This window comes from Ovis canadensis, chromosome 12, assembly GCF_042477335.2.
Source record: "Ovis canadensis isolate MfBH-ARS-UI-01 breed Bighorn chromosome 12, ARS-UI_OviCan_v2, whole genome shotgun sequence".
NCBI lineage: Eukaryota > Metazoa > Chordata > Mammalia > Artiodactyla > Bovidae > Ovis > Ovis canadensis.
In genome coordinates, this window is record NC_091256.1 from 40,970,225 (window position 1) to 40,996,735 (window position 26,511).

General features: G+C 39.5%; 1 protein-coding gene across 2 annotated transcripts in view; it reads left to right on the forward strand.

Annotated features, from left to right (window-relative positions):
* The first annotated feature begins 484 nt into the window (after positions 1 to 484).
* AHCTF1 (AT-hook containing transcription factor 1) overlaps positions 485 to 26,511 on the forward strand; it is a 91,294-nt gene continuing 65,267 nt past the window's right edge. For both annotated transcript variants that reach the window (XM_069545493.1, XM_069545494.1), the window contains exons 1-4: positions 485 to 1,052; positions 17,701 to 17,828; positions 20,976 to 21,229; positions 24,488 to 24,668. In XM_069545493.1, coding sequence (XP_069401594.1) covers positions 17,708 to 17,828; positions 20,976 to 21,229; positions 24,488 to 24,668 — 556 coding nt within the window. In that variant the 5' untranslated portion in view covers positions 485 to 1,052; positions 17,701 to 17,707. The remainder of the gene's footprint in view (positions 1,053 to 17,700; positions 17,829 to 20,975; positions 21,230 to 24,487; positions 24,669 to 26,511) is intronic.

The following is a 26,511-nucleotide window of genomic DNA, read 5'->3' on the forward strand; positions in this document are numbered from 1 at the left end:
CCACAATGAAACCCCAGGGTGACCAAATATGCAACACTGATTTGGGGTAAAATTTTGAATTAGAAGATTACACTAGGTCTCGTGAGCACCTCTGGCCACGAAAGCACGCTGGCATATTTAAAAATATAGAAGAGGGGGAAAGAAGCTTTCCCCCAAAGTCAGACGCCCGCCTTCGGCACAGAAAGTCGGAGCAGGGAGAATGAAAAACACAGAGGGCAAAGATTATCACTCGGCCGCCAGCAAGCGGAGCCAGAAGATAATGTGGCAACTCTCCCGCCACAGAAGACTCCGGGAGGGATCGGGAGGCGGGCCCTACGGCGGGTACAGACTACCACTCCCAAGTCCGCCCTGGGCTTAAGGGCTGGGCGGCCAAAGAGGCTTAACGCGCAAGGTATCATGGGACTCGTAGTCTTTGTTCCCTTCAGTTCTTTGGAGGCGGGGAGTTCCTGTTTTATGTAAATACCCGGCCCTTCCAAACCCTACTCCCTTTCCTCCCTTTCCCTCCCCCTACGTTCTTTCGCCGAGAGTTTGAAATTCCCGCAGAGCAGGCGCCCGAGGCCGGAACCCTCGCGAGAACTCAGGTCTCCGCGCCGCGATCTCTTGTCTCCCACTTCCCCGCCCCTCCCCGCCTCTCCCCTCCCCTCCCCTCCCCGGTGAGTGGGACTCCGTGTGCCTTACGGGGGTAATGCGCAAAGCCGGGCCTGCACTGCCGGAGCGGAGGAGGCAGAGGCAGAGTCGCGTTGGGAAGGACCCGGAACCGCGGCGCAGGCAGTGGCTGCATTTTACGCGCTGAGCGGTCGGCCGGTCTGCAGCCGGCGAAGGCGCTCGCGGGGTTGGGGGTGTGTGGATCTGAGCTGGCCGGGGCGGTCGCAGGCGGAGGCCCGCGAAGAGGCAAGCGGCTTCCGCGGAGCGGAGGTGAGCGCGCCCTGCCGGTGGCGGCCGTGTCTCCCGGGAGATGCTGTGACGGACTCGCGCGGGAGGAGCTCGCGCCTCGCCTCGCGCGCCCCACTGGACTCTGCGGCCGCGGCGGCTCGGTCACCCGCCCTTTTCTGGTAGGGGGAAGGGAAGCAGGGGGTTGGGCCGGGGCGGCGGAGGGTGGGTCGGCGCGGCCTGGGCCCGGAGCCGCGGCCCGGCTTCTCCCGCCGCGCCTGGCCCGCCGGGCCCTCCTCGCGCCGGGCCTAGGCCATGCTTATGGCCGTTCAGCGCGCAGCGGCGGCCGGGCTCGCGGAGCCGGCGCAAGGAAACCGAGGCGGGCGTTGGCGGGTGCGGCACGCTCTAAAGCTCCAGGAGTTTGTTATATAACCTCCTTCTCGGCCGAGCGGCGGCACATGGCGGCGGAGAGGCGCCTCGGGGTCCAACCCCCGCGCCTAACGCGCCGGCAGCCGGGTCCTCACTCTGTCCGGGCGGGCCTGGACCGCGGCGCCTCTTCCCCACGGTCTTCCGATGCGGTTGAGAGCTTGGCGAGCTTCTCCCCTGGGCAGCCTGCTGGTACTTTGGATCTGTGTTACGTTGCTGGGTGCTCCGCATGCTGCCGGGCATGGCTATGAGGAGTCTCGGGCGGAGAAGTTTGACCGGTGATTTGAAAAGTGCAGTGAATTGGTCCGATAAAGGGGATTTAAAATAACTGTACATCTTGGAGTGGCTATTAATTTGCCTTGCCTGTGCCACCTGGAAACTTGAGGACGATGACTTTTGTTACTCGTTGACTGTTTTGGGGGGACGTGGGGAGGTTAATTTGTTCTCATAAGCTAGTGAGGTTCAAACTAGCCGTCATTATGTTTTTTCAGATAGGCAGTTTGAGAACGTAATTGATAAGAACCTGGGTCCTTTAGAATAAAATACAGGTCTCTTGGAAATCTTACCTTCAGTTTATCTTTAAAATTAAAGAGACAGTAGAGTTTAAGAACTTTAGTGCTCTTTCATTGATTGAGTCTGGGAGGAGAGAAGAAATTAGGATCGATTTACTGATTTTGGAGGATTTGACTATGGATGATAAGCCCAGCTCAACTTAATGTCTTGAGGATGCTCGTGTGTTAAAGTGCAATGGGAAGCCTGCACTCTCCCCATACTTTAATTTTTGATTCTGATTTTTCAATAACCTAGTTCCAAAATGTCACCATTTCGCAAACAGCAATAATTATTAATTATTTTTTTAAAATTTCAGATTGTTATACAGCACTTTTGGGATGGTCATATATTTATTTTTAATTTTAAGAAGTTAAGGCTTGTTTCTTTCCTAATTTTAAAAAATTCCCGGAGCTTTTTCACTTTTTTCTTCAGAATAGAGTTTCATTTCCCTCGCTGAGGTCATCGGTCTCAACAATAAATCTTGTCTGCTGTCCACCCTCAACTCTTCACAGATGTATGCTTCAGCTATTCTAGAATCATCCCCAGTCCTGGGCCCGTTTTCTTGAAGATGTGCTTTGATGTTCCTTTGCCCCTGTCCTTCAGCCTGGAATGCCATCTCTGCCTTTTCAAAGTTGCACGCGTGCTCAGTCACTTCAGCCCGTGTCCGACTCTTTGTGACCCCCGTAGACTGGGACCTGCCAGGTTCCTCTGTCCATGGGATTCTCCAGGCAAGAATACTGAAGTGGATTACCGTTTCCTCCAGGCGGCTCTTCCTAACCCGGGGATCGAACCTGGGGTTATGTCTTATGTCTCCCGCATTGGCACTAGCGCCATTTTCACCTTTCAAATCCTCCTTCGCTTAAATGCCATCTTTTCTATATACTTTCATTCCTCTGTATCCCACTTCTTCCCTGGGATCTCACAGAGCATATACCTTTATTGCAGGATTTATTTTCATGGTTTATTATGTATCTCCTAGAATGTAAACTCCTTGAGGTCAGGAAATAGGTCATCTTTGTGCCTTTGTATTGCCTCCCCAACGCAATATTTCAAAAGTAGTTGGTGTTTGATAATTGTCTAAGTTTGAAAGAACAGCTACTGAAAGACTGGAAGTTTCTGGATCCGTGGATAGTTAACATTTATATCATAATTTTTAGTCTTTTTTAAAAAAGTAAAAATGCATGCAGAACGTTTTGTAGAAATGTTTGCTCAGTATATGCTGCAATACAGTTGTTGAACAACTAGTTTAAAGTTTTATTTTATTTTCTGTGGTGGAGCTCAGGAGCTTTCTAGGATGAATGTATTTCACATAGCTGACTTTTGGTATTGTGTCAGTATCCTTCCCAGTACCTTTGCAGAGTTTGCTTTGCTTCCTAATATTGAAACAATGTTTATTTACTTAAAAGTAAGTTAGATCCAATATTGAGTTTCTTCTTTTTAATACACTTTGTTTTTTAAAGCAGTTTTAAGTGGAAGAAGGCACAGAGATTTCCAGTATTTGCTTTCCCTGCTCCGATTCATGCATACATTTCCCCATTATCAGTATCCGGTAGTAGACTGGAACATTTGTTACAATTGATGAACCTGAATTAACACATCATCACCCAAAGTCCCTAGTTTACCTTACTCTTCATCCTTGTTGGTGTAAATTGTCTGGGTTTGGAAATGTATAATGGCATGTATCTACCATTATAGTATCATTCAGAGTAGTTTTCACCACCCTAGAAATCCTCTGTGCTCCCCTGTCTTTCCCTCCCTCTCTGTTAACCCCTGGCAACCACTGATCTTTTTGTCTCCATAGTTTTACCTTTTTCAGAATTGTCCTGTAATTGGAATCAGGCACTGTGTAGCCTTTTCAGATGGACTTTCTTCACTTTATAATTCAAATTAAAGCTTTTTCCAAGTCTTTTCTTTGCTTGATAACTCATTTCTTTTCAGCCCTGCATAATATTCCGTTGTTTGGATGTACCACTATTTATCCATTCACCTACTGAAGTACATTTTGATTATTTCCAGGTTTTGACAATTATTAATAAAAATATCCATGTGCAGGTTTTTGTGTTTTAGGTAAGTTTTACCTAACTCCTTTGGGTAAATATCAGGGAGCATGATCGCTGGATCTTACAGTAAGAATATGTTTAGTTTTGTAAGAAACTGCCCAGTTGTCTTCCAAAGTGGCATTGGACCAGTTTGCACTCCCAGCATCAGTGACTGAGAATTCCTGTTACTCCACATTGCCACCAGTGTTTAGCTGTTGTCAGTGACTGGATTTTGGTCATTCTAAGTATGTAGCAGTACATCGTTGTTTGAATATGCATCTTCCTGATGACATAAGATGTGGGACATCTTTTCACGTGCCTATTTGCTATCTGTATATCTTCGCTAATGAAGTGGCTGTTAATATCTTTGGCCATTTTTTAATTGGGTTGTTTTCTCGTTGGGTTTCAAGAATATTGAGTTTTTTTAAATTGATTTTGTTATTCAACATGTCAATTCTTGCCTTGCTAGTATCTTACCATCGTAATTTATGACATGTTTAAGACCTGTTGTAAGGCATTGTGACCCTCTGGAATTTACAGGAATAAGATAGGATTTTTGCTTTTTGGGAATTCATAGTGTTCTGGGGAAGACTGACAAATATGAATAGTGGATTTCAAAAATCATTTTTAGGATTGCTAACATAAATGTGGAAAGGAATGAGCTCAGAAATGAGATTAAATAGGAACGGATTGATTTACCCAGACCACACTGGGAATCTAGTTCTTAAATGATGTGTGGGGCTTTGGCAGATGGAGATGGAGGAAGGAACTGCATAAACAGAAGAATGAATATGCCAGTGAAGGAAGGGCCTTGGGGAGACAAACCTGTGAAGATAAATGCCAGATTGTGGAGGACTTTGATTACCTGTGGCTGAAGATGTTAGTCTTTATATGCAGTAGAGGAGTCATTGGAGGTTTTTGAGAAGGGAGTGACAATCCATCTGTGCTTTATCGAGAAAATAAAATTTTCATTGACATTAGGCAATGTTCCTGCTCTGCTTATCTGGAACTTGGAAGAAGTTGAAAGTTTGTAAAGTACTTTTTAGAAGTTTTTTAGAAGTTTGTAAGTACTTTTTAGAGGTTGGCAATTATGTCATCAAGGCTAGGATTCTACCTGATTTTGTACAGTACTGAACGTGGCTGCTTGATGTGTTTTTGTGAAGATATGTATATAGATAGATATACATACAGATGTAGACATAGATGTCTTTATATAAGATGTTCTTCCTAATATACTTTTTAGAAGTTCTCTTTAGTGTACTTAAAATGTTAAAAATTCACACTGTAAATTCAGTATCTGAAAGGTCCTGAAGCCAGAAACCAGTTTTTGCCCTGTATTTTCAAAATGCTTGTGTGCTCAGTTGTGTCCGACTCTTTCAACCCCACGGACTGTAGCCTGCCAGGCTCCTCTGTCCGTGGGATTTTCCAGGCAAGAATGCTGGGGTGGATTGTCATTTACTTTTCCAGGGAATCTTCCCAACCCAGGCATTGAACCCACGTCTCCTCGTATCTGCTGTGTTACATACAGGTCGATTCTTTACCACTGAGCCCTCATAGAGGCCCATCACCAATTCAAAGGCTAACTTCTGAATTTGGAAAACTTTTTCTTTCAGTGAACATTTTTTTGAACTCCTTTTGTGTCACAATTGACCACTTTGTTGTCAGGAAATGACCCTCTTTATTCCTGATAATATTTTTTGCTCTGAATTCTACTTTGGTGTTAATAAGTTGCTTCTGTTTTTTTGTTTTTTTTTTTTTTTCATTAATGTTAGCATGATTCATCTTCCATTATTTACTTTTAACCTATCTAGGCTTTTTATTTTGGAGAAGGCAATGGCACCCCACTCCAGTACTCTTGCCTGGAAAAGCCTGTGGACGCAGGAGCCTGGTAGGCTGCAGTCCATGGGGTCTCTAAGAGTTGAATACTACTGAGCGACTTCACTTTCCTTTTTCACTTTCATGCATTGGAGAAGGAAATGGCAACCCACTCCAGTGTTCTTGCCTGGAGAATCCCAGGGACAGGGGACCCTAGTGGGCTGTCGTCTATGGGGTCACACAGAGTCGGACATGACTAAAGTGACTCAGCAGCAGCAGCAGGCTTTTTATTTAAACTTGGTCTTATTTTTTTATCCAATCTGACTGGTCTTTGCTTTTTAACTAGAATATTAATGTCATTTTGTTATTGTAACTAGTGATGTAATATGGTAGGTTTCAGTCTACTGTCTTCCTATTTTTTTGTCTCATTTTTCTTTTCTTTTTTTAATATATTGGGATATAGTTGATTGCTTCCCTGGTGGCTCAGATGGTAAAGAACCTGCCTGCTCTGCGGGAGACCTGAGTTCGATCCCTGGGTAGGGAAAATCACCTGGAGAAGGGAATGGCTTGCTGCCGCTAAGTCACTCCATGGGGTCGCAAAGAGTCGGACAGGACTGAGCGACTTTCACGCACTCAGAGTTGATTAACAATGTTGTGTTGGTTTCAGGTGTACAGCAAAGTGATCCAGTTATACATGTGTCTATTTCAGATTCTTTTCCCACTCAGCCATTTGTTCTTTCTCTTTTTATATTATCTTTTGGGTTTTACTTTTATAAGGATATTTTATCTTTCATTGGCTTATACTTATTTCCGTGTGTGTGTGTGTTCAGTGGTTATTTTAAGGTTTCTAGTGTACATCTTTAAATTATTACAGTCTGTCTTTAATCAGTATAGTATTTATAGTATAAGAACCTTGTAGCAATATGTTCCTCTCCAGACCTTTCTGCTGTTTTGTTGTTTGTTTCCATTGTATTATAAATATGTTATGAACTCCTGCTTTAAATAGATGATTGTCTTTTGTTTTCTATTTTGATGATTGTCTTTTAAAGAGATTTAAAAATAAGGGAAAAAAGTGTTTTGACGGTTTTGGTTGTCTGTATTTTTTTACGTAGATACCAGTTTCTGTCTGAAAGAATTCTTTTAACATTCCTTGTGGTGCAGATCTGCTGGTGATGATCTCCTCAATGCACCTGTGTCCAAAAGGTCTTTATTTTACCTTCATTTTTAAAAGATAGTTTCACTGGATATAGAATTCTAGGTTCACAACTTGCTTTTTTCACAACTTAAAATACATTACTCCACTGTTCCTTGCTTGCAATGTTTTCAGTGAGACTTCTTTGAATTATCTTTGTTCCTCTGCAGTGTGCTACTTTAAGATTTTTTTCTTTGTCCCCTGATTAGGATGTATCTTGGTGCAGATTCCTCATGTTTCACGTGCTGGAGGTTTACTGACCTTTTTGATTTGTTGCTTTGTTGAGTTCAGTTTCTCAGTCATGTCTGACTCTTTGTGAACCCCATGGACTGCAGCATGCCAGGCTTCCCTGTCCATCACCAACTCCCAGAATTTGCTCAAACTCATGTCCATTGAGTCAGTGATTCCAACCAAACATCCAGTCCTCTGTCATCCCCTTCTCCTGCCCTCAATCTTTCCCAGCATCAGGGTCTTTTCTAATGAGTGAGTTGTTTGCATCAGGTGGCCAGAATATTGCAGCTTCAGCTTCAGCATAAGCCTTCCAATGAATATTCAGGACTGATTTCCTTTAGGATTGACTGGTTTGATCTCCTTGCAGTCCACAAGACTCTCAAGAGTCTTCTCCAACACCACAGTTCAAAAGCATCAATTCTTTGGCGCTCAGCTTTCTTTGTGGTCCAACTCTCACATCCATACATGACTACTGGAAAAAAACATAGCTTTAACTAGATGGACTTTATTGGCAAAGTAAATGTCTCTGCTTTTTAATATGCTGTCTAGGTTTGTCATCGGAAAAGGCAGTGGCACCCCACTCCAGTACTCTTGCCTGGAAAATCCCATGGGCGGAGGAGCCTGGTAGGCTGCAGTCCATGGGGTCGCTAAGAGTTGGACACAACTGAGCGACTTCACTTTGATTTTTCACTTTCATGCATTGGAGAAGGAAATGGCAACCCACTCCAGTGTTCTTGCCTGGAGAATCCCAGGGACGGGGGAGCCTGGTGGGCTGCCGTTGATGGGGTCGCACAGAGTCGGACACGACTGAAGCAACTTAGCAGCAGCAGTTTTGTCATAGCTTTTCCTCCAAGGAGCAAGCGTTCCTTCTGCAGTGATCTCGGAGCCCAAGAAAATAAAGTCTGTCACTGTTTCCATTGTTTCCCTATTTGCTTGCCATGAAGTAATGGGACTGGATGCCATATTCTTAGTTTTCTGAATGTTGAGTTTTGAGCCAGCTTTTTCAGTGTCCTCTAACTTTCATCAAGAGGCTCTTTAGTTCCTTTTTGCTTTCTACCATAGAGTGGTGTTATTTGCATATCTGAGGTTGTTGATATTTCTCCTGGCAATTTTGTTTCCAGCTTGTGCTTCATCCAGCCTGGCAGTTCACATGATATACTCTGCATATGAGTTAAATAAGCAGGGTGACATTATACAACCTTGATGTACTGCTTTCCCAATTTGGAACCAGTCTGTTGTTCTATGTCTGGTCCTAACTGTTGCATCTTGACCTGCATACAGATTTCTCAGGAGGCGGGTAAGGTGGTTTGGTATTCTCATCTCTTTAAGAATTAGCCACAGTTTATTGTGATCCACACAGTCAAAGGCTTTGGTGTAGTCAATAAAGCAGAAATAGATGTTTTTCTGAAACTCTCTTGCTTTTTCCATGATCCAGTGGATGTTGGCAATTTGATCTCTGGGTGCTGTGGCTTTTCTAAATCCAGCTTGAACATCTGGAAGTTCACGGATCATGTACCGTTGAAGCCTCGCTTGGAGAATTTTGAGCATCACTTGGCTAGCATGTGAGATGGGTGCAATTGTGTGGTAGTTTGAACATTCTTTGGCATGGCCTTTCTTTGGGATTGGAATGAAAACTGACCTTTTCCAGTCCTGTGGCCACTGCTGAGTTTTTCAAACTTGTCATATTGAGTGAAGCACTTTCACAGCACTGTCTTTTAGGATTTGAAATAGCTCAATTGGAATTCATCACCTCCGTTAGCTTTGTTTGTAGTGATGCTTCCTAAGGCCCACTTGACTGCATTCCAGGGTGTCTAGCTCTAGGTGAGTGATCATACCATCGTGGTTATCTTGGTCATTAAGATCTTTGTTTGTATAGTTCTTCTGTGTATTCTTGTCACCTCTTCAGATCTTCTGCTTCTGTTAGGTCCATACTGTTTCTGTCCTTTATTGTGCCGATCTTCGCATGAAATATTCTGTTGGTATCTCTGATTTTCTTGAAGAGAGCTCTGCTACTGCTGCCAAGTCGCTTCAGTCGTGTCCGACTCTGTGCGACCCCATAAACGGCAGCCCACCAGGCTCCTCCGTCCCTGGGATTCTACAGGCAAGAAGACTGGAGTAGGTTGCCATATCCTTCTCCAGTGCATGAAAGTGAAGTCGCTCAGTCGTGTCTGACTCCCAGCGATCCCATGGACTGCAGCCTACCAGGCTCCTGTGTCCATGGGAGTGTCCAGGCAAGAGTACTGGAGTGGGTTGCCAGTGCCTTCTCCGTGAAAAGAGCTCTATTCTTTCCCATTGTTTTGTTTTCCTCTATTTCTTTGCATTGATCACCAAGGAAGGCTTTCTTATCTCTCCTTGCTATTCTCTGGAACTCTTCATTCAGATGGGTATATCTTTCCTTTTCTCCTTTGCCTTTTGCATCTCTTCTTTTCTCAGCTATCTGTAAAGCCTTCTCAGACAACCATTTTGCCTTTTTGCATTTTTTTTTCTTGGGGATGGTCTTGATCACCACCTCCTATATGGTGTCACAAACCTCCATCCGTAGTTCTTCAGGCACTCTGTCTATCAGATCTAGTCCCTTGAATCTATTTGTCACTTCCACTGTATGATGGTAAGGGATTTGATTTTGGTCATACCTGAATGTTCTAGTGCTTTTCCCTACTTTCTTCAATTTAAGTCTGAATTTTGCAATAAGGAGTTCATGATCTGAGCCACAGTTAGCTCCCAGTCTTGTTTTTGCTGACACTATATAGCTTCTCCATCTTCTGCTGCAGATAATATGATCAGTCTGATTTCAGTATTGACCATCTGGTGATGTCTGTGTGTAGAGTTGTCTCTTGTGTTGTTCGAAGAGGATGTTTGCTATGACCAGTGAGTTCTCTTGGCAAAACCCTGTTAGCCTTTGCCCTGCTTCATTTTGTACTCCAAGGCCAAACTTGCCTGTTACTCCAGGTATCTCTTGACTTCCTGCTTTTGCATTCCCCCCCTTATGATATAAAGGACATCTTTTTTTCTTGTTAGTTCTAGATGGTCTTGTAGGTCATAGTTTTCATCAAATTGAGGAAGAATTTGGCCATTAGTTTTCCAGATATTTCCGTCTTCTCCTTTTGGCGATTCCTAATACATGTATTAGGTCACTCAGATTGTCTCATAGCTCACTGATGGTCTCTCCTTTCTCTCCTCACCCCAGTCCTTTTTTCTTACTGTGCCTCATTTTAGTTTCCACTATGGGTGTTTAAGTTAACTAATACTTTCTGTGTCTAATCTGTTAATCCCATCCAGTGTATTTTCTCATTGCTAGGAATTTGATTTAGACTTTTGATATCTTCCACATCTTTCCTTAATGTGTTCATGCTTTGCTCTATCTTGTTGGATGTAGGGACTCTAGCTAGAATAACCGATTTACGTTTCTTATCCAGTAATTCTAACTTCTCTGTGATTTCTAGGTCTGTTTTGATTTTTTTTTTCCACTAAAGGGTCATGTTTGCTGTTTCTTTGGATATTTGCCATTTTTCAATTGGATGCCGGACACTGGGAATTTTATTTTCCTGAGTACTGGATATTTTTGCAGCCATTTATATATTCTTGAGCTTTGTTGAGTTTCTTGGGAACAATTTTATTCTTTTGAGGCTGGCTTGTTTTAGACCAAAACAGCCTTTAAACAGGGCCTAATTTTTCTCCCCACTGCTGAAGCAGTCAATACCTTTCTGAGTACTCTACTCAGTGCCCATGTGTTAGGTTTTTTTCCGACTCTGGAATTATACCTGGGCCTGTGAACATTTTGTGGATCATTCCTTGTTCTCTGGTACTTTCCTTTTATACTAATGCTAATCATATTGAGATTCAGGGGAACCCGCCGCAGATCCCTGAGTTCTTTGTGTGGCCCTTTGTACTACAGTTACTCTGCCCTGTGAATTCTAGCCACCTTTGGAGTTCTCAGTCCTGTTTCAATCCAAGGAGACCCTTGGGCCTTATTTGGGTTCTCTCTCAGCTCTGTGTCCTGGATTCTCTCTATACACAGTAACATGGGACAGTCCTAGAGGTCATCTTGTTTTTCTTCTCTGTGCTACCTATTGTCCTGTTTCTGAACAACTTGTGTTCATATATTTTGTTGCTTTGTTTTTTTAAGGTGGGAGAATATATTGGGAATGGAAATGACAGTTCTATTCTTGAATATTATGACTGAGCCGTTTCTTCTACATCATACTTGTTTTTTTTTTTTAATTAAAAAGAGCATAACAAAATACATCCAGCCTGAGAAATGAACATTTATTATATTTCATTTTCAAAAAATTGATTATTGTGCACCTGTCATGAGTTTTAGAATCAGTTTGTGAAAGTCTTCTAAAAATTCTGTTAGGGTAATGTTGACTGAATTGCAGTGATCTTGGAACATTTTTGCTTAATGGCCATGAACACTCCACTGATTATACTTTGGGTAAAGCTACCCAGAGTGTTTGGGATTTTGAAGGTTTTAGCTCTAGAGAAATGATTTTGGTTTCAAGTTTAATAGGAGAAATGTATTCACTTCAGTTTACCATTAAATTCTTTTAAATCAAGGCTATAAAAGGCCATCAGAGGTGAAATCTTACAACAATGAGATTGTAGCCTACCCTACCTAAATTTGTGTAAAATTTTCTTTGGTACTAAAATGTTTAGAAGAGGGATATAATCAATTTCTGAAAACAATGCTTTCAGCATCTAAACTTGAACCTAGGATGTCACATAAATATAAGATGTTAATATAAGAGGCTAATGAATGGACAGTACTTTTCACTGACTATATGTTATAGTAATAATAGTTTAATTTATGTTTGATTATACTTTGGATCTGTTTTGGATTAAAAAAATTCCACGTTTAATGACTGGGAAATCTCAAACATAACTTTTTTTTTTAGTTTTTTGAGTTAATGCTAACAAATATGTTTTTTGAGTTAGTTGATTAGACTTTTGTCTAGAAAATAGCATTTATAGCCTGAATAGAAAATTGTAGCTCATGTTTTATTAACTTTCTGAGTAACCTTTTCAAATCTGTTTTTTCTTTTCACAATAATTGGTAGTGGGGCTGAGTACTTGCCAATTATAGAATGACCAGTAAGAACAGGAGACTGGAGATCAAAAGACCAATAGTCTAGTATGCAGAAATTTATTTATTTATAAAATGAGTGGGTTTTATTGACAGTTTGTATTGCATGGTAAAGGGTGGAAAAGTAAACCATTTATTATGTAGTTAGTCAATATTCTTTGCCCCCTCTAGTGAAACTAGGGTTAAAGTAAGTAAGATCGGATCTGTCCCCTAAAGAATTTTCTAGTTGGGGATACAAAGAGTCAGTTACAGAGTGTGATAAGTGCCATCCGTGATAGGGGAAGTACCAGGTTCATCAGGAACAAACAGAATTGTAACTTAACCTGGACAGGGAAAGTTTTCTTTGTTTTTTTTGAAGAATCATTGTTTTAACTAAGTCCTCAAAGTTTCTGCGTAGTGATGGAATCATTAACCCAGAGAAGAAACAGAAGAACAGAAACCAATCTGTAGAGAGGAGGGGGAAAGATTGTTTCATTTTGGAAGGGTTGACTTTGAGGTGTCGTGGTAGCAGCGACATAGGGAAGGAATGGCTAGTCATGTCTGTCACATCGGAAGGAATGTGGTATTGCTGTCTTAAAATATTTGAAGCCTGGATTTCTTTCTTCTGATGATCCGATACGATGATCTGATGATGAGATAGAGGGTATAGCATGGCGTTTTCCTTTTCTTTTTTTAAGAAGAGTGATATTTTATTAATTTTTATCTGTCTCTGCTCAGTCTTAGTGACGGCACTCGGGATCTTCGGTCTGTGGTTGTGGCTTGTGGGATATAGTTCTCAGACCAGGAATCTTTAACCTGGGCCCTCCGCATTGGGAGCTCGGGGTCTCTCTGCCACTGGACCACCAGGGAAGTCCCCAAATGGCATTTTCTTGATTGTTAAGTGAATATTGATATTAGTTTGATTGGCGCCTTCTTCCCATCTTAGGTTATATAAATATCTCCTGTAGTTTCAAAGTTTTGTTTTTATTTTAGATTTGTTTTTTTTAAATTCTTTATTGATTTTATAAAAATGAAAGACATTTTAAAAAATTGAAGCCATATCGAAACTTATAAAGAGAAGAACAAATCACCTCAAAGTAAATAGTGCTAATATGTTGTATTTCAGACATAGCTGTAGCCAGATATACCAATAGAGGATTTCACAGAGAAGTGAAATAGACTGTAAATGTCACTTTTTAGAAAGATTTCACATACAGAATAGTTTTATGAAATGAATAAAATTAAAATGTTATTTTTTAGAAAATTAATTTTATAAGAAAAAGCTGAAAGAACAGGAACTTAGTAATTTTCCGCATTTAGTAATTTATGATAATTCCTTTAACACATCAATCATTTCTTTCTAAAGGGAATAGTTTTGGTTTGGTTTGGTTTTTAAGAAAGAGCTTTTAAGCATGCGCATGCTCAGTGTTTCAGTTGTGTCTCTGCGGCCTCTCAGTCTCTTTGTGTCTCTCAGAGTTGTGACTCTTTGTGGCCTCATGGATTCTAGCCCTCCAGGCTCCTCTGTCCATGGGATTATCCAAGCAAGAATACTGGAGTGGCTCGCCATTTCTTCCTCCAGGGGATCTTCCCAACGAAGGATTGAATCCGCGTCTCCTGCATTAGCGGGTGGATTCTTTACCACTGAGCCACCTGGGAAGCCCTGTCTTTTAATGATGTTTGTTAACTATTGTTTTGCCATAGGTTTTGGTTTGGTAGTATTGATTTTATTTTCTGAGAATGGCTTGGGCTGAGTGTTAGAATTGTGTGTAGTCCCTGCTTGGGAACCTTGTACCTCGTAAAATGACTCGTACCTGGTTGATATCATTCTCCAGCCAGGGACTCTCCTTTGGACATTAATGCCTTTCTCCCAAGAAAGTAGCACAATGCCCTGGAAAATGGCACTCTAATGAGGTCCAGGGCTTTCCTGATTGCTCAGTTGGTAAAGAATCTGCCTGCAATGCAGGAGACCCCTGTTCAATTCCTGGGTTGGGAATATCTGCTGGAGAAGATTTAGGAGGTCCAGTGTATATAGTATGTAATGAGAGGCTTTTTAATTTGGTGTTTTTCTCGGGTTATCTATATTCACCCTTTTAATTTACTTCTTTCCAAACTGAAGAATATTCAAATTCTATGGATTTTTTAACTAATCTTTTTTCTTCTGTACTGTTTCATTCTGTTCACATACACATATACTTTTATTCATTTTGTAGATATTAGAGGAGCGTTTAGTAGTATGTGTGTGGATGACTTGTATAACTTTGCTCTACCAGTGTGTAGCTTCTTCGCTGGAAATGAGTAGCAGATTGTCTCAGTAACTTTAATTGAATAGTCCATACTTATGCTCTGGTTTGAAATATCCAAATATCATCTAAATTTTTTTGTGGTTCTGCATCTAAATTACCCTGTTTCAGTGACCTATTTGTCCATTACTAGCATATTATAATTATTACAGTTCATCTATTTACCATTACTTTGACAAATCATTCTTTTTGTATCTTAGAAGTTGTGTTTGATCATTATTCTATCTGAAACCTTCCTTTAGAATTCTGTTTAAGGAGGATATGTTTGTGCAAAACTTAAAGTTTTTGTCAAAAAATGTGTTTTCATATTTATTTGGGGGGATCATTTCAGTGATATATAAATTATATGTTGACAACCATTTTTGCTTAGAATTTTAAACATATTCCAGACTTCTGATTTCTGCTGTTGTTGAAAAGTCACTTATTTTTATTTGATCTAGAATTAATACTCTTCTTGATTTCAGAGAATTTGTCTCTACAAATCTTGGAAATGTCTTTTAGAATATTGTCTCTTCCTTACTGTTAGTATTATATTTTGGGGGATTCTGAATAAACATACATTAGATTCTTTTCCCCCTATATTGTCTGTAACTTTTAAATACTCACTTCTGTCTCTTGTGCTACAGTTTTCTCTCTACAGCTTTTCTTATCTTTTGAGTTTGTTTTTGTTGACTTCAGTTCAGTCGCTCAGTCGTGTCTGACTCTTTGCGACCCCATGAATCGCAGCACGCCAGGCCTCCCTGTCCATCACCAACTCCCGGAATTCACTCAAACTCATGTCCATCGAGTCGGTGATGCCATCCAGCCATCTCATCCTCTGTCGTCCCCTTCTCCTCCTGCCCCCAATCCCTCCCAGCATCAGAGTCTTTTCCAGTGAGTCAACTCTTCACAAACAGGTGGCCAAAGTATTGGAGTTTCAGCTTTAGCAGCATTCCTTCCAAAGAACACCCATGACTGATCTCCTTTAGGATGGACTGGTTGGATCTCCTTGCAGTCCAAGGGACTCTCGAGAGTCTTCTTCAACACCACAGTTCAAAAGCATCAATTCTTCGGCGCTCAGCTTTCTTCACAGTCCAACTCTCACATCCATACATGACTACTGGAAAAACCATAGTCTTGACTAGATGGACCTTTGTTGGCAAAGTAATGTCTCTGCTTTTGAATATGCTGTCTAGGTTGGTCATAACTTTTCTTCCAAGAAGTAAGCGCCTTTTAATAGTGATTTTGGAGCCCCCAAAAATAAAAGTCTGACACTGTTTCCACTGTTTCCCCATCTATTTGCCATGATGCCATGATCTTTGTTTTCTGAATGTTGAGCTTTAAGCCAACTTTTTCATTCTCCTCTTTCACTTTCATCAAGAGGCTTTTTAGTTCCTCTTCAGTTTCTGCCATAAGGGTGGTGTCATCTGCATATCTGAGGTTATTGATATTTCTTGATTCCAGCTTGTGCTTCTTCCAGCCCAGCATTGACTTAAGTAGGTACAAAATAATTATTTGTTGAGTGGGTACAAAAGAATATTTGTAAATAACAAAGAAGTATGGTACAAAGAATACCTATGTGCTCACTACCACGTTTTAGAAAAAGAAAGCTAATTACTTGAAGTCCCTTATGTATTCCTCTTCATTCCAGTCCCCTGCCTCTCCTCTCACTTTGTGTTTATGGTATCCTCTGTTTTATTCAGTTTTGCTACATGAATTTGTATTCTTAGACAATATTTTGTTTAGTTTTGCAGTCTTTTAAACTTTATGTAGGGCTCCCTAATAGCTCAGTTGTAAGTGTAATTCTGCGTGTATTTCCTCTACTTTTAATATACCTTGATGTTGGTCCATATTGTTGCTTTGTAGCTGCTACATTCTCACTGCTCCATTGAGGTTTTTTCCCCCTTGAGTTCTGAATTTTGCTTATTTCATTTTTCATTCCAGCAGTTCTTCCCCCATTCCCCAAATCTATTTGACCAATTTTCATTGTAATTTTTAGTTTATTCCTCATTAGCAAGCTAAATCTTAGGTTTCTTTAAACCTGTTAAACATACTTGTTTTTTATTCTCTTATTTCAGTATCTGAATGAAGTCTTTGATAGGTTAATTCTGCTTGCTATTGATCATGATATCCTTGTTTTGTTATTTTGACTGTAAGTTCATTTTCTGTGAAACTTCATCTTTGAGAACTCCTGAGATTCCAGAAAATATTTAGTAGTTTCTGTGGGTTGCTTGGAGCATTACCAGCCTGAGACTACTTTATATGATATTTTTCACCAGAGTATTTTCTAGTACCATGCTTTGAATTCTGGCTGCTAATTTGTATGAAGGGGATTTTTCTTTTTCATGTGTAGAAACTTTCAGTTGTGGTCAAAATGAACTGCTCCCTCTCCTGCACAGAGAGTGTTTCTATCACTCACCTATATGCTGATGGACGATACAGCCGTATGGAGTTTAATGGGGTTGGGGTTCGGGGGGAGGCCCTTAGCTTCCGTTGGCTTTGTTAGCCCTAAGGTTATTTTCCTTTGGACCTTAGGATGCTGAAAACAAGATTAGGGTCACCAGGACTATATTTAGTAGCTAACCTTCAAGATCCAAGCCAGCTTATATATCTTGCAAAATTCCTACTGTTTCTACATTTGGATTTGCCAGTAATCATTCAAAAAGATACTTTTATAGTTCAGCCATCATTTTTTCTTGTTTAAGTGGGAAAGTCATTTAGGACTTTCTAGTCTTCTATATACTGGAAATGAAAGACAATTTTTTTTTTTTTCTATCCAGTTAAAGACATATACCACACTCAATTCCTGAGGTTACTGTGAGTTTGGCATTTTTCCTGGACTTTCTCCTCTTTTACTGTGGTGGTAATCTTTCTAGAACAATATCATTTTTATCCTGTTTTGTGTGTGAAGTGCTTTTTGAGAGTGAATGTAACAATAGGATTAATTACATTGAAGCCAGTCTTCAAAGAACCTGTGTAGGATTCATGTATATCCTTAGGACATCTGGTTTAAAGAATCTTTACTCTCCTCAGGCTGTTTGGGAAATACTTTCTTAGAGAATATCCCAGACCTAGAAGCACATAATATGTATTTCATAATCAGATTTTGGTTTCAGCTTATTTACTTTTGTATGTTATCATTTTCTTTTTCTTTTCTTTTTCTCCTTCTGGCTAGAGATGGTGAAATGTCTTATGGGACAAATATAATAATCTTACTTTAAAAATTATTTGCAGTGGAAGTATGCGAGACCTAACAGCACAGGTGACTAGTGGTCTTCTGAAGTTCCCAGAAGTGACTATTCAAGCCCTTGGAGAAGACGAAATAACATTAGAATCTGTGCTTCGTGGAAAGTTTGCTGCAGGTAAAATAATGTTGCTGAAAATTTACTTATTTGATGTGTAAGATAAATAATAGTAAACATATATTGTGACTCCTTTAATGTGGAAGAAAAAAAAGCAGAACCTGCTTAGAGTGGTCTTATATGTAAGTATATTACATCTACAACTACATATGTAATAATTTCTACCCTACTTGAGCACATTTTCATAGAATATCCTGGGATATTATAGTTCATTTTTCTTTATTACAATACCATATATTTGATACCTTTTAGTATTGAGTATCTGCATTTAAAAAGTAGGCTGGTTTTTCTTTATAATGAGGCAGTTTTACTGGTGATGAGTTTAGATTAGTACCTGAATAATTGTAAGGATAGAAAAGGCTGATTGTAGTGCCCTGTGTGTGCATGCTCAGTCACGTCCGACTCTTTGGGACCCCATGGACTGTAGCCCACCAAGCTCCTCTGTCCATGGATTTTTCCAGCAAAAATGCTGGAGTGGGTTGCCATGCCCTCCCCCAGGGTATTTTCCCACCCAGAGATCAAACCTGCACTGATAGGTGGATTCTTTACCACTGAGCCACCAGGGAGGCCTGTAGTGCCCTAGGTGATAAAATATATTCAGGAAGTCTTACTTCTTAATTACATTAATCTGAACAATGTCTTAATAATGATCATGGTTTAAACTATGTAATATAGCAGAGAATTATACCAAACCATTAAATTATGGATTTCAGTCTAGTGAAATATATTGCAGATGTCTCTAAAAATGAGTGTGATAGCCACCCTTCCAAGCAGAAAGACAGTAAAACATATAGATTAGTAATTTAGCCATTTATAGAGCTGTTCTCTTGACTATTAAAGGTAATAACACTACTTCTGTTACATACTAGGCGCCATAACAACTTTTCATTGAGGGAGTGCTAGGTTTTTCTAATTACGCACTTTTCTTTGTAACTGAAAATCAAATAGGTTAAGTAATTTGGTTCCAGTACACAGAAAGCAAGTTGTAAAAATGAGCTTTGAACCCATGTTTTCTGGACCCCCCTGTGCCATGCTATTTTTTAAAACTATAACTTCTATCAGCTATAGTCTAGGATATACAGCCACCTATTTAGATGCGTGATTCAGTTCAGTCGCTCAGTTGTGTCCTTGGTCATGTCCGACTCCTTGTGACTCCATGGACTTCAGCAGGCCAGGCCTCAACTTAGTAGTAAAAGTTACATTGTTCATCTAACTGTTGAAGGAGAAATTCCAGGGTCTCCTTCTTGATTCTTCACTTCCTATATATTATTCGTCAGCAAGCAAATCCTTGTAGTTTTGCCTCTGAGATGAATCTCTAGTCAGTTCACTTTTTTTTTATTCATAGCCACCAACCAGGCATAGGTTGTCATCTCCCTACTTCTGCTTTGGCCCCAGCTTTTTTCCATTTGCTGCTTAGCAGCTGGACTGACATTTAAAAACAAATCAGATTGTCACTGCCCTGCTTAAAATCTTTACTTTACTTTGCATGCAGAATAAAATCCAGACTAGACTTGCCAGGGGCCATAAAGGCTTCTGGTATTTCCTATTATTATACTAGTTATATCTTGTCTCCTAGATTTTGAACTTTAAAGCGACAGAATATGTGTTATATTTTTCTAACTCCTGTAACATGTAGTTTAACGCTTAATGTATAATGTAGTAAAAATATGAGTTTGGGAGTTAAGGAGACTTGGGATCCACTTTTGGCTCTGGTATTCATAGCTCCATGGGTTTTGGGCAAGTCAGTCATTCATACAGTTGTATGAAAGTTTAGTTGCCTTATTTCTGTATTGAAGTATAACAGGGAGTAATAAGATAATTTAAGCATATATATAAGCATCAGTTCAGTTCAGTCGCTCAGTCGTGTCCAACTCTCTGTGACCCCATGAATCACAGCACGCCAGGCCTCCCTGTCCATCACCAACTCCCGGAGTTCACTCAGACTCACGTCCATCGAGTCCGTGATGCCATCCAGCCATCTCATCCTCGGTTGTCCCCTTCTCTTTCTGCCCCCAATCCCTCCCGGCATCAGAGTCTTTTCCAGTGAGTCAACTCTTTGCATGAGGTGGCCAAAGTACTGGAGCTTCAGCTTCAGCATCATTCCTTCCAAAGAAATCCCAGGGCTGATCTCCTTCAGAATGGACTGGTTGGATCTCCTTGCAGTCCAAGGGACTCTCAAGAGTCTTCTCCAGCACCACAGTTCAAACGCATCAATTCTTCGGCGCTCAGCCTTCTTCACAGTCCAACTCTCACATCCATACATGGCCACTGGAAAAACCATAGCCTTGACTAGATGGACCTTAGTCAGCAAAGTAATGTCTCTGCTTTTGAATATACTATCTAGGTTGGTCATAACTTTTCTTCCAAGGAGTAAGCATCTTTTAATTTCATGGCTGCAGTCACCATCTGCAGTGATTTTGGAGCCCCCCAAAAATAAAGGCTGACACTGTTTCCACTGTTTCCCCATTTATTTCCCATGAAGTGATGGGACCAGATGCCATGATCTTCGTTTTCTCAATGTTGAGCTTTGAGCCAACTTTTCCACTCTCCACTTTCATGTTCATCAAGAGGCTTTTTAGTTCCTCTTCACTTTCTGCCATAAGGGTGGTGTCATCTGCATATCTGAGGTTATTGATATTTCTCCCGGCAATCTTGATTCCAGCTTGTGTTTCTTCCAGTCCAGCGTTTCTCATGATGTACTCTGCACAGAAGTTAAATAAGCAGGGTGACAATATACAGCCTTTACATACTCCTTTTCCTATTTGGAACCAGTCTGTTGTTCCATGTCCAGTTCTAACTGTTGCTTCCTGACCTGCATACAGATTTCTCAAGAGGCAGGTCAGGTGGTCTGGTATTCCCATCTCTTTTAGAATTTTCCACAGTTGATTGTGATCCACACAGTCAAAGGCTTTGGCATAGTCATATTTAAGCATATAGCATGGTACCTTTACTGAATGGTTATTTTATTCTTATTGCAGTAGTTCAATTTATTTTACTGTTTTGAGGACACTCTGTTCTATAAATGCTTAGATTTCAATTTGAAGATAATGAGTTATAGATTATATATGTAACAGAGCTTACTGCTATTTAGTTTTGTTGTATACAGTATTAAAATGAGCAAAATTTTATATTTCTTTTTTCTTTTAGGGAAAAATGGACTTGCTTGCTTGGCCTGTGGTCCACAACTTGAGGTAGTGAATTCTCTAACAGGAGAGCGGTTGTCTGCATATAGGTTCAGTGGAGTAAACGAACAGCCTCCTATAGTCCTAGCTGTGAAAGAATTCTCTTGGCAGAAGAGAACTGGATTGTTAATTGGATTGGAAGAAGCAGAAGGGAGTGTTCTCTGTCTTTATGACCTTGGTTTATCAAGAGTGGTTAAAGCAGTTGTTCTTCCTGGACGGGTAGGTACTGCTTAAGATATATGGCATTCTGTTTTCAAAACTAAACCCCTGCTGGTTACATGGGTGTGTTCACTTTGTAAAAATTCATTGAGCTGTATACATTTATTTTAGATTACTTTTTGTAAGTTTGTTATTTTTCATTAAAAAGTTTAAAGAGGTTAAAAATATTATCAAAACAATATAACATTTAAAGTGAAACTTTCCTTGGATAAAGAAGATATATGTATATATACATGCATAGTGGAATATTTCTCAGCCATCAAAAAGAATGAAATAATGCCATTTGCAGCAACATGCGTGGACCCTGAGATTTTAATACTAAGCAGATTGTCAGAAAGAGAAAGATAAATACCATATGTGAAATCTAAAATGTACAGACCAACCTATCTATGAAACAAAAGCAGACTCACAGAGAGAGAGGACAAGTCTGTGGTTGCCAGAGGGGCTGAGGGGAGAATAGAGGAGGGAAAGATTGGGCGCCTGGGATTACCATAGGCAAACTATTATTTATAGGGTGGATAAACAACGAGGTACTGCTGTGTAGCACAAGAAACTATATTCAGTATTCTGTGGCAAACTGTAATAGAAGAGAATATGTAGAAGGAATATATATGTATAACTGAATCACTCTGCTGTACAGAAGAAATTGGCACACCACTGTGAGTCAGCTCTACTTAAGTAGAATTTAAATTATCACTTATATTTGGTTAGAAAATTGCAAAGTAAAAATGACATGTTGTGTTCTAATCTTTCATAGGACAAGTATCATCTAAGTCTTATTCTTCCAGTTTTGTTTTATGAAGATGCTGGAAATTTATAAAAATACTGTATTTATTACTATGACATTTTTTCCTTGCCTTTTTAATTTTTTCTATTTTAATTTGAGCCTTGGAATAATATGGGAAGTATGTCTTTATTACCATTTTTGATTTGACTAATGTACATTTAAATTGTGGGTTTCTTTATATTCACATTTGTTAATTCTAACATACATATGCCTTCTATATGCCAGATATCTTATCTGGTAGTAATGATAGAAATCGAGTTGTTTCCTCAAACTTATGACTGTTCTTTTTCCATGGTGAGAAAATGTATACACTCACAAATACACACAGTCAAAAATCATGGAAGAGTAGATGCCTGTGTGAAAGAAGTATGCACTTAGATACACACAAAAGTATATGTAGGTTTGTATGCATATATATATATATGTAATGTATATAGGCATAGAATAGAATTTTAAACTTAAAAGGGAGCTTAATGACAAAAGATAATGTTTTTATAGTGAAGAAACAGACCCAGTGGGCTAATGTAAAGTCTGAAATAATTTATAGCCTGATACCTTATATGTACTTGCCAGTGATAATGATTTTAAAGACAGAATTATTTGGCAGTTTATTGAGTGCTTACTGTAAATCAAGCTATGTGCTGGATTTTACAAATAAGTAGATAAATTGAACCTGGTCCGTGCTGTCCAAAAAGGCTTGTAGTCTAGTAGGAGAAGACAGATTATAGGATTATAGTATAAATAAGTACTTTAATACATTTTAGCACTCGGAACATGAAGAACACCTGGATGACTTCTACTCAAAAAGATTGGACATTTCAGGCTAAGAGACCCAACATGTAAAAAGTCACAGTATATGGAACATTTGGGAAACTAGACTTATGTAGAATGGCAGGGAAGAGTAGGAGGAGGAAGTGGGAGCCAGAGATGGTGAGGATTGAGATTGTGAATGGCAAGTTGTGCAGTTAGAGGCCTCCTTCTAAAGTCTGTAGGTGACATTTTTAATTGAAAGCAGAATTGTAGTGTCAAAAGCCCTTTGGTTAGGTAGTTTAGGTAAATAAGGATGATGAACTGCACTGAGGAAATGACATAAATCTGTGGAACAGATTGCAGAAGTGTATTCCAGAGGTGACATGGACAGAACTTGTTGACTTCTAATTGGGTGAGTGGTTGATGCCAGATGAAATATAGGGGAAGGAAAAGACTGGGAGAGGAGTGACAGACAGCTTCAAAAGGATTCAGTCAGCTGACTTTTTATTCTTTTAAATAAAGGCACAATATCCCCTCTTGAATTTGCTTTTAACTGCCCTTAAAATTACTTAAGGTAGCATTATCAGTAGCTTCATATGTAGTATTTATATGAGGAATGCAGATTACTTATCCTTCACTGAAGGAATTACAGAAAACATACTTCAGTATGATAGACATTATTACCATAATTTAGAAAAGGAAGATAATCCATGAAATTACAGCTTTCAGAATTAGAAACACTAAAGAATGTTTTGTGTACTAATGAAATACTTAGAAAGCCAGTGTTTTGTCTGTAATAATAGATTACAGCCTGAAACAAACTTTAACCTTACATTAACACATAAACCACTGATAGCAAATTTTCTCTTTTCTTTCTAGGATGTTCATCAGTATTATAGTAGAAATCACCAAATACTTATTTATCAAGTATCGTACCAAATTAATTTCTGTGAATCAATAGGAAACAGAAGGAAAGCTAAGTGTAAACTAAAATACAGACTATTAGGTACAGACATTGAACATTTGACTCATGAGGTGAAAAGGGAAAGTAGAACTCCACAGTGTAACTAAAGTATGATTTTCTTTAAGTAATTTCAGTCCATGTTAAACTCAGAGGTCCAATTAGTGTGAAAGCTTTGTGTGAAGTCCATTATAATGTAGTCCTTTTAAAGGTTAGACCTCTTCAGGCTTTATGGCATAAAAAGGACTTAAAAAAGATAAACGTAAACAGTAAATTTTTCTGGAATGATTTATTTTTAGTCTTCTTTGGAGAAGAAGCTATATATACTTTTACAGTAGCTGGTTTAGAGTTTTAAAGTGAGAAGGATCTAGGTTTGAATTTTAATGGCTTAATGACTGTGTTACTTGAGTAACTCAGCTAAATTTTCTAAGCCTCAGAGTGTTTCATCTTTAAACGGGTGTAACTATATATAGTCCAATATCAAAGGGTTATCCTGCATTGATTAGCATAATGTCTGGAATATGGTAAACTCTAGGTAAACATCAATTGTTCCAAGTGCATGTTGTAATTTTTACATCTGAAGATTTCATAATGCTTCTCAGATTCACAGGTATCAAATGCAGATTTGTGCTTCTGTATTGGAAGTGTTAATATCTGTATAACTAGTAACCTGCTTTAACTTCATAATTTGTTTCTTATGTTTTTAATTGTGTTTTCTCATTTTGTTTGAGGAAAACAAATGATACATTCTGCTTTCTAGGTAACAGCTATTGAACCTATAATTAATCATGGAGGAGCCAGCGCAAGCACTCAGCATTTACACCCAAGTCTGCGATGGCTGTTCGGTGTGGCAGCTGTGGTAACTGACGTTGGACAGGTCCTTCTTATTGATCTATGTTTGGATGACTTGTCATGCAGTCAGAATGAAGTAGAGGCATCAGGTAATTAATTAGTCATTCCTGGCTTAAAACCCAAAATTGAGCACCTGAATATTCTGATGCATTGGATTGGTTTTTTTTAATAATCAAAAAAAAAGAGTCAAAAACTTGTTTATGTGTCTTTTTAAAAATTGTTTGCTTGTATTGTTTTATTGTTTTGTGTGCCATGGATATTTTTTGCATGAGTTACTATGTTTTATTGATAAAGTGTTTATAGACTAAAGTAGTTCTTGAAAGAGAGACATGTTCCCAGATACACAACTAAATAACATCATTCAGGTTATTGAGTAAATACCAGAAGAAGGGCTGAAAGGTATAAAATCTTTATCCTTATCAGACAATATAAAATTATCCAAGTATGTAGGATCTGACATACTGTTTTTGGCATACTGTTTATGTTCCTGTGGTAAGCCCAAGATAGAAATAAAGTAATTTGATAGAAAACAACAGTAATTTAATAAAGTAATTCGATAGAAAACAATAGTAATTTAAAAGTCTTCCCTCACAAAATAGCATCTTGAAATAGAACTAAAGCTTAATTAATTAGTAAGTAAAGAGAGGGCGGTGACTCTGGTAGAGAACCCGCCTGCCAATGCTGGAGACAGGGCTTCGGTCTCTGACCCAGCAAGATCGCACATGCTGCAGAGCAGTTAAGCTCATGTGCCACAGCTGTTGAGCCTGGGCTCTAGAGCCTGGGAGCCACAACTGCTGACCCCACGTGCCGCAGCTGCTGAAGCCTTCTGGGCCTAGAACCTGTGCTCTGCGCCAAGAGAAGCTACCCACATTGAGAAGCCGGCACATCCAACCAGAGAGTGGCCGGTGCTCACCGCCAGACAAAAGCCTGCCTAGCAGCGAAGATGCAGCACAGCCAAAACTGAATAAATAAATACAGATTTTTTATATAATGTAGAGACAATTTCCTCTTTTGGTACTATTGTGCTTAGTCACTCAGTTGTGTCCGACTCTTGGAACCCCCTGGACTGTAGCCCACCAGGCTCCTCTGTCCTTGGAATTCTCCAGGCAAGAAGACTGGAGTGGGTTGCCATTTCCTACTCCAGGGGATCTTTCCAACCCAGGAATCGAACCCAGATTTTCTGCATTGCAGGCAGACTCTTAACTCATTGAGCTAGAGGGAAGCCCTTGTTTTTTAGTACTGTGCGTATATTTATAAATCTTCTCTTCAGTAGTAGTTTGTTTTTGTGATTTACGTTACTCTTGATTGGTTTATATAGGAAGAAAAGCTAACCTAAAAACTTGAGTGAGCGAGTGAAGTCGCTCGGTTGTGTCTGACTCTTTGCAACCCCATGGACTGTAGCCTGTCAGGCTCTCTGAGCCACCAGGGAAGTGTATTATCTATAAAGTTTTAGGAAAGGACCATTTAAACTTGAGGACCTTCTTGATTTTTAAAATAGTCCTGTAATATTAGTACAGATCTTTTAATTTTTGGATCAGCTAAGAAACAGATACAAATAATATTTTGTCCCAATATATAATAATGAATATAACTATTAAGAACTGTTGGTATGTAATAAAACTGATTAAAACTACAATATTTTAGTAAAAATTATGTTTGACAAGAAATTGAAGAACCAGATTATCTGATGAAAATTTAGATCTGCAAAATATTATGTGGAAGAGTTTGATTTGGTAGAAATAATGGCCCCACATACACTTAAGGGAAAGAAGTTCTCATAGTGATGGAAACTACACCTTGAAATTTGATATTGAGGTCTGATTGATCTTAATAAAACTTGGATATAGTTTAAATGAAAAGAATTGATTAGTAAGAATGGCAGTAACTAAAAATGAATTTGTGGACTATTAGAAATGATTTAGCTACTCTTTG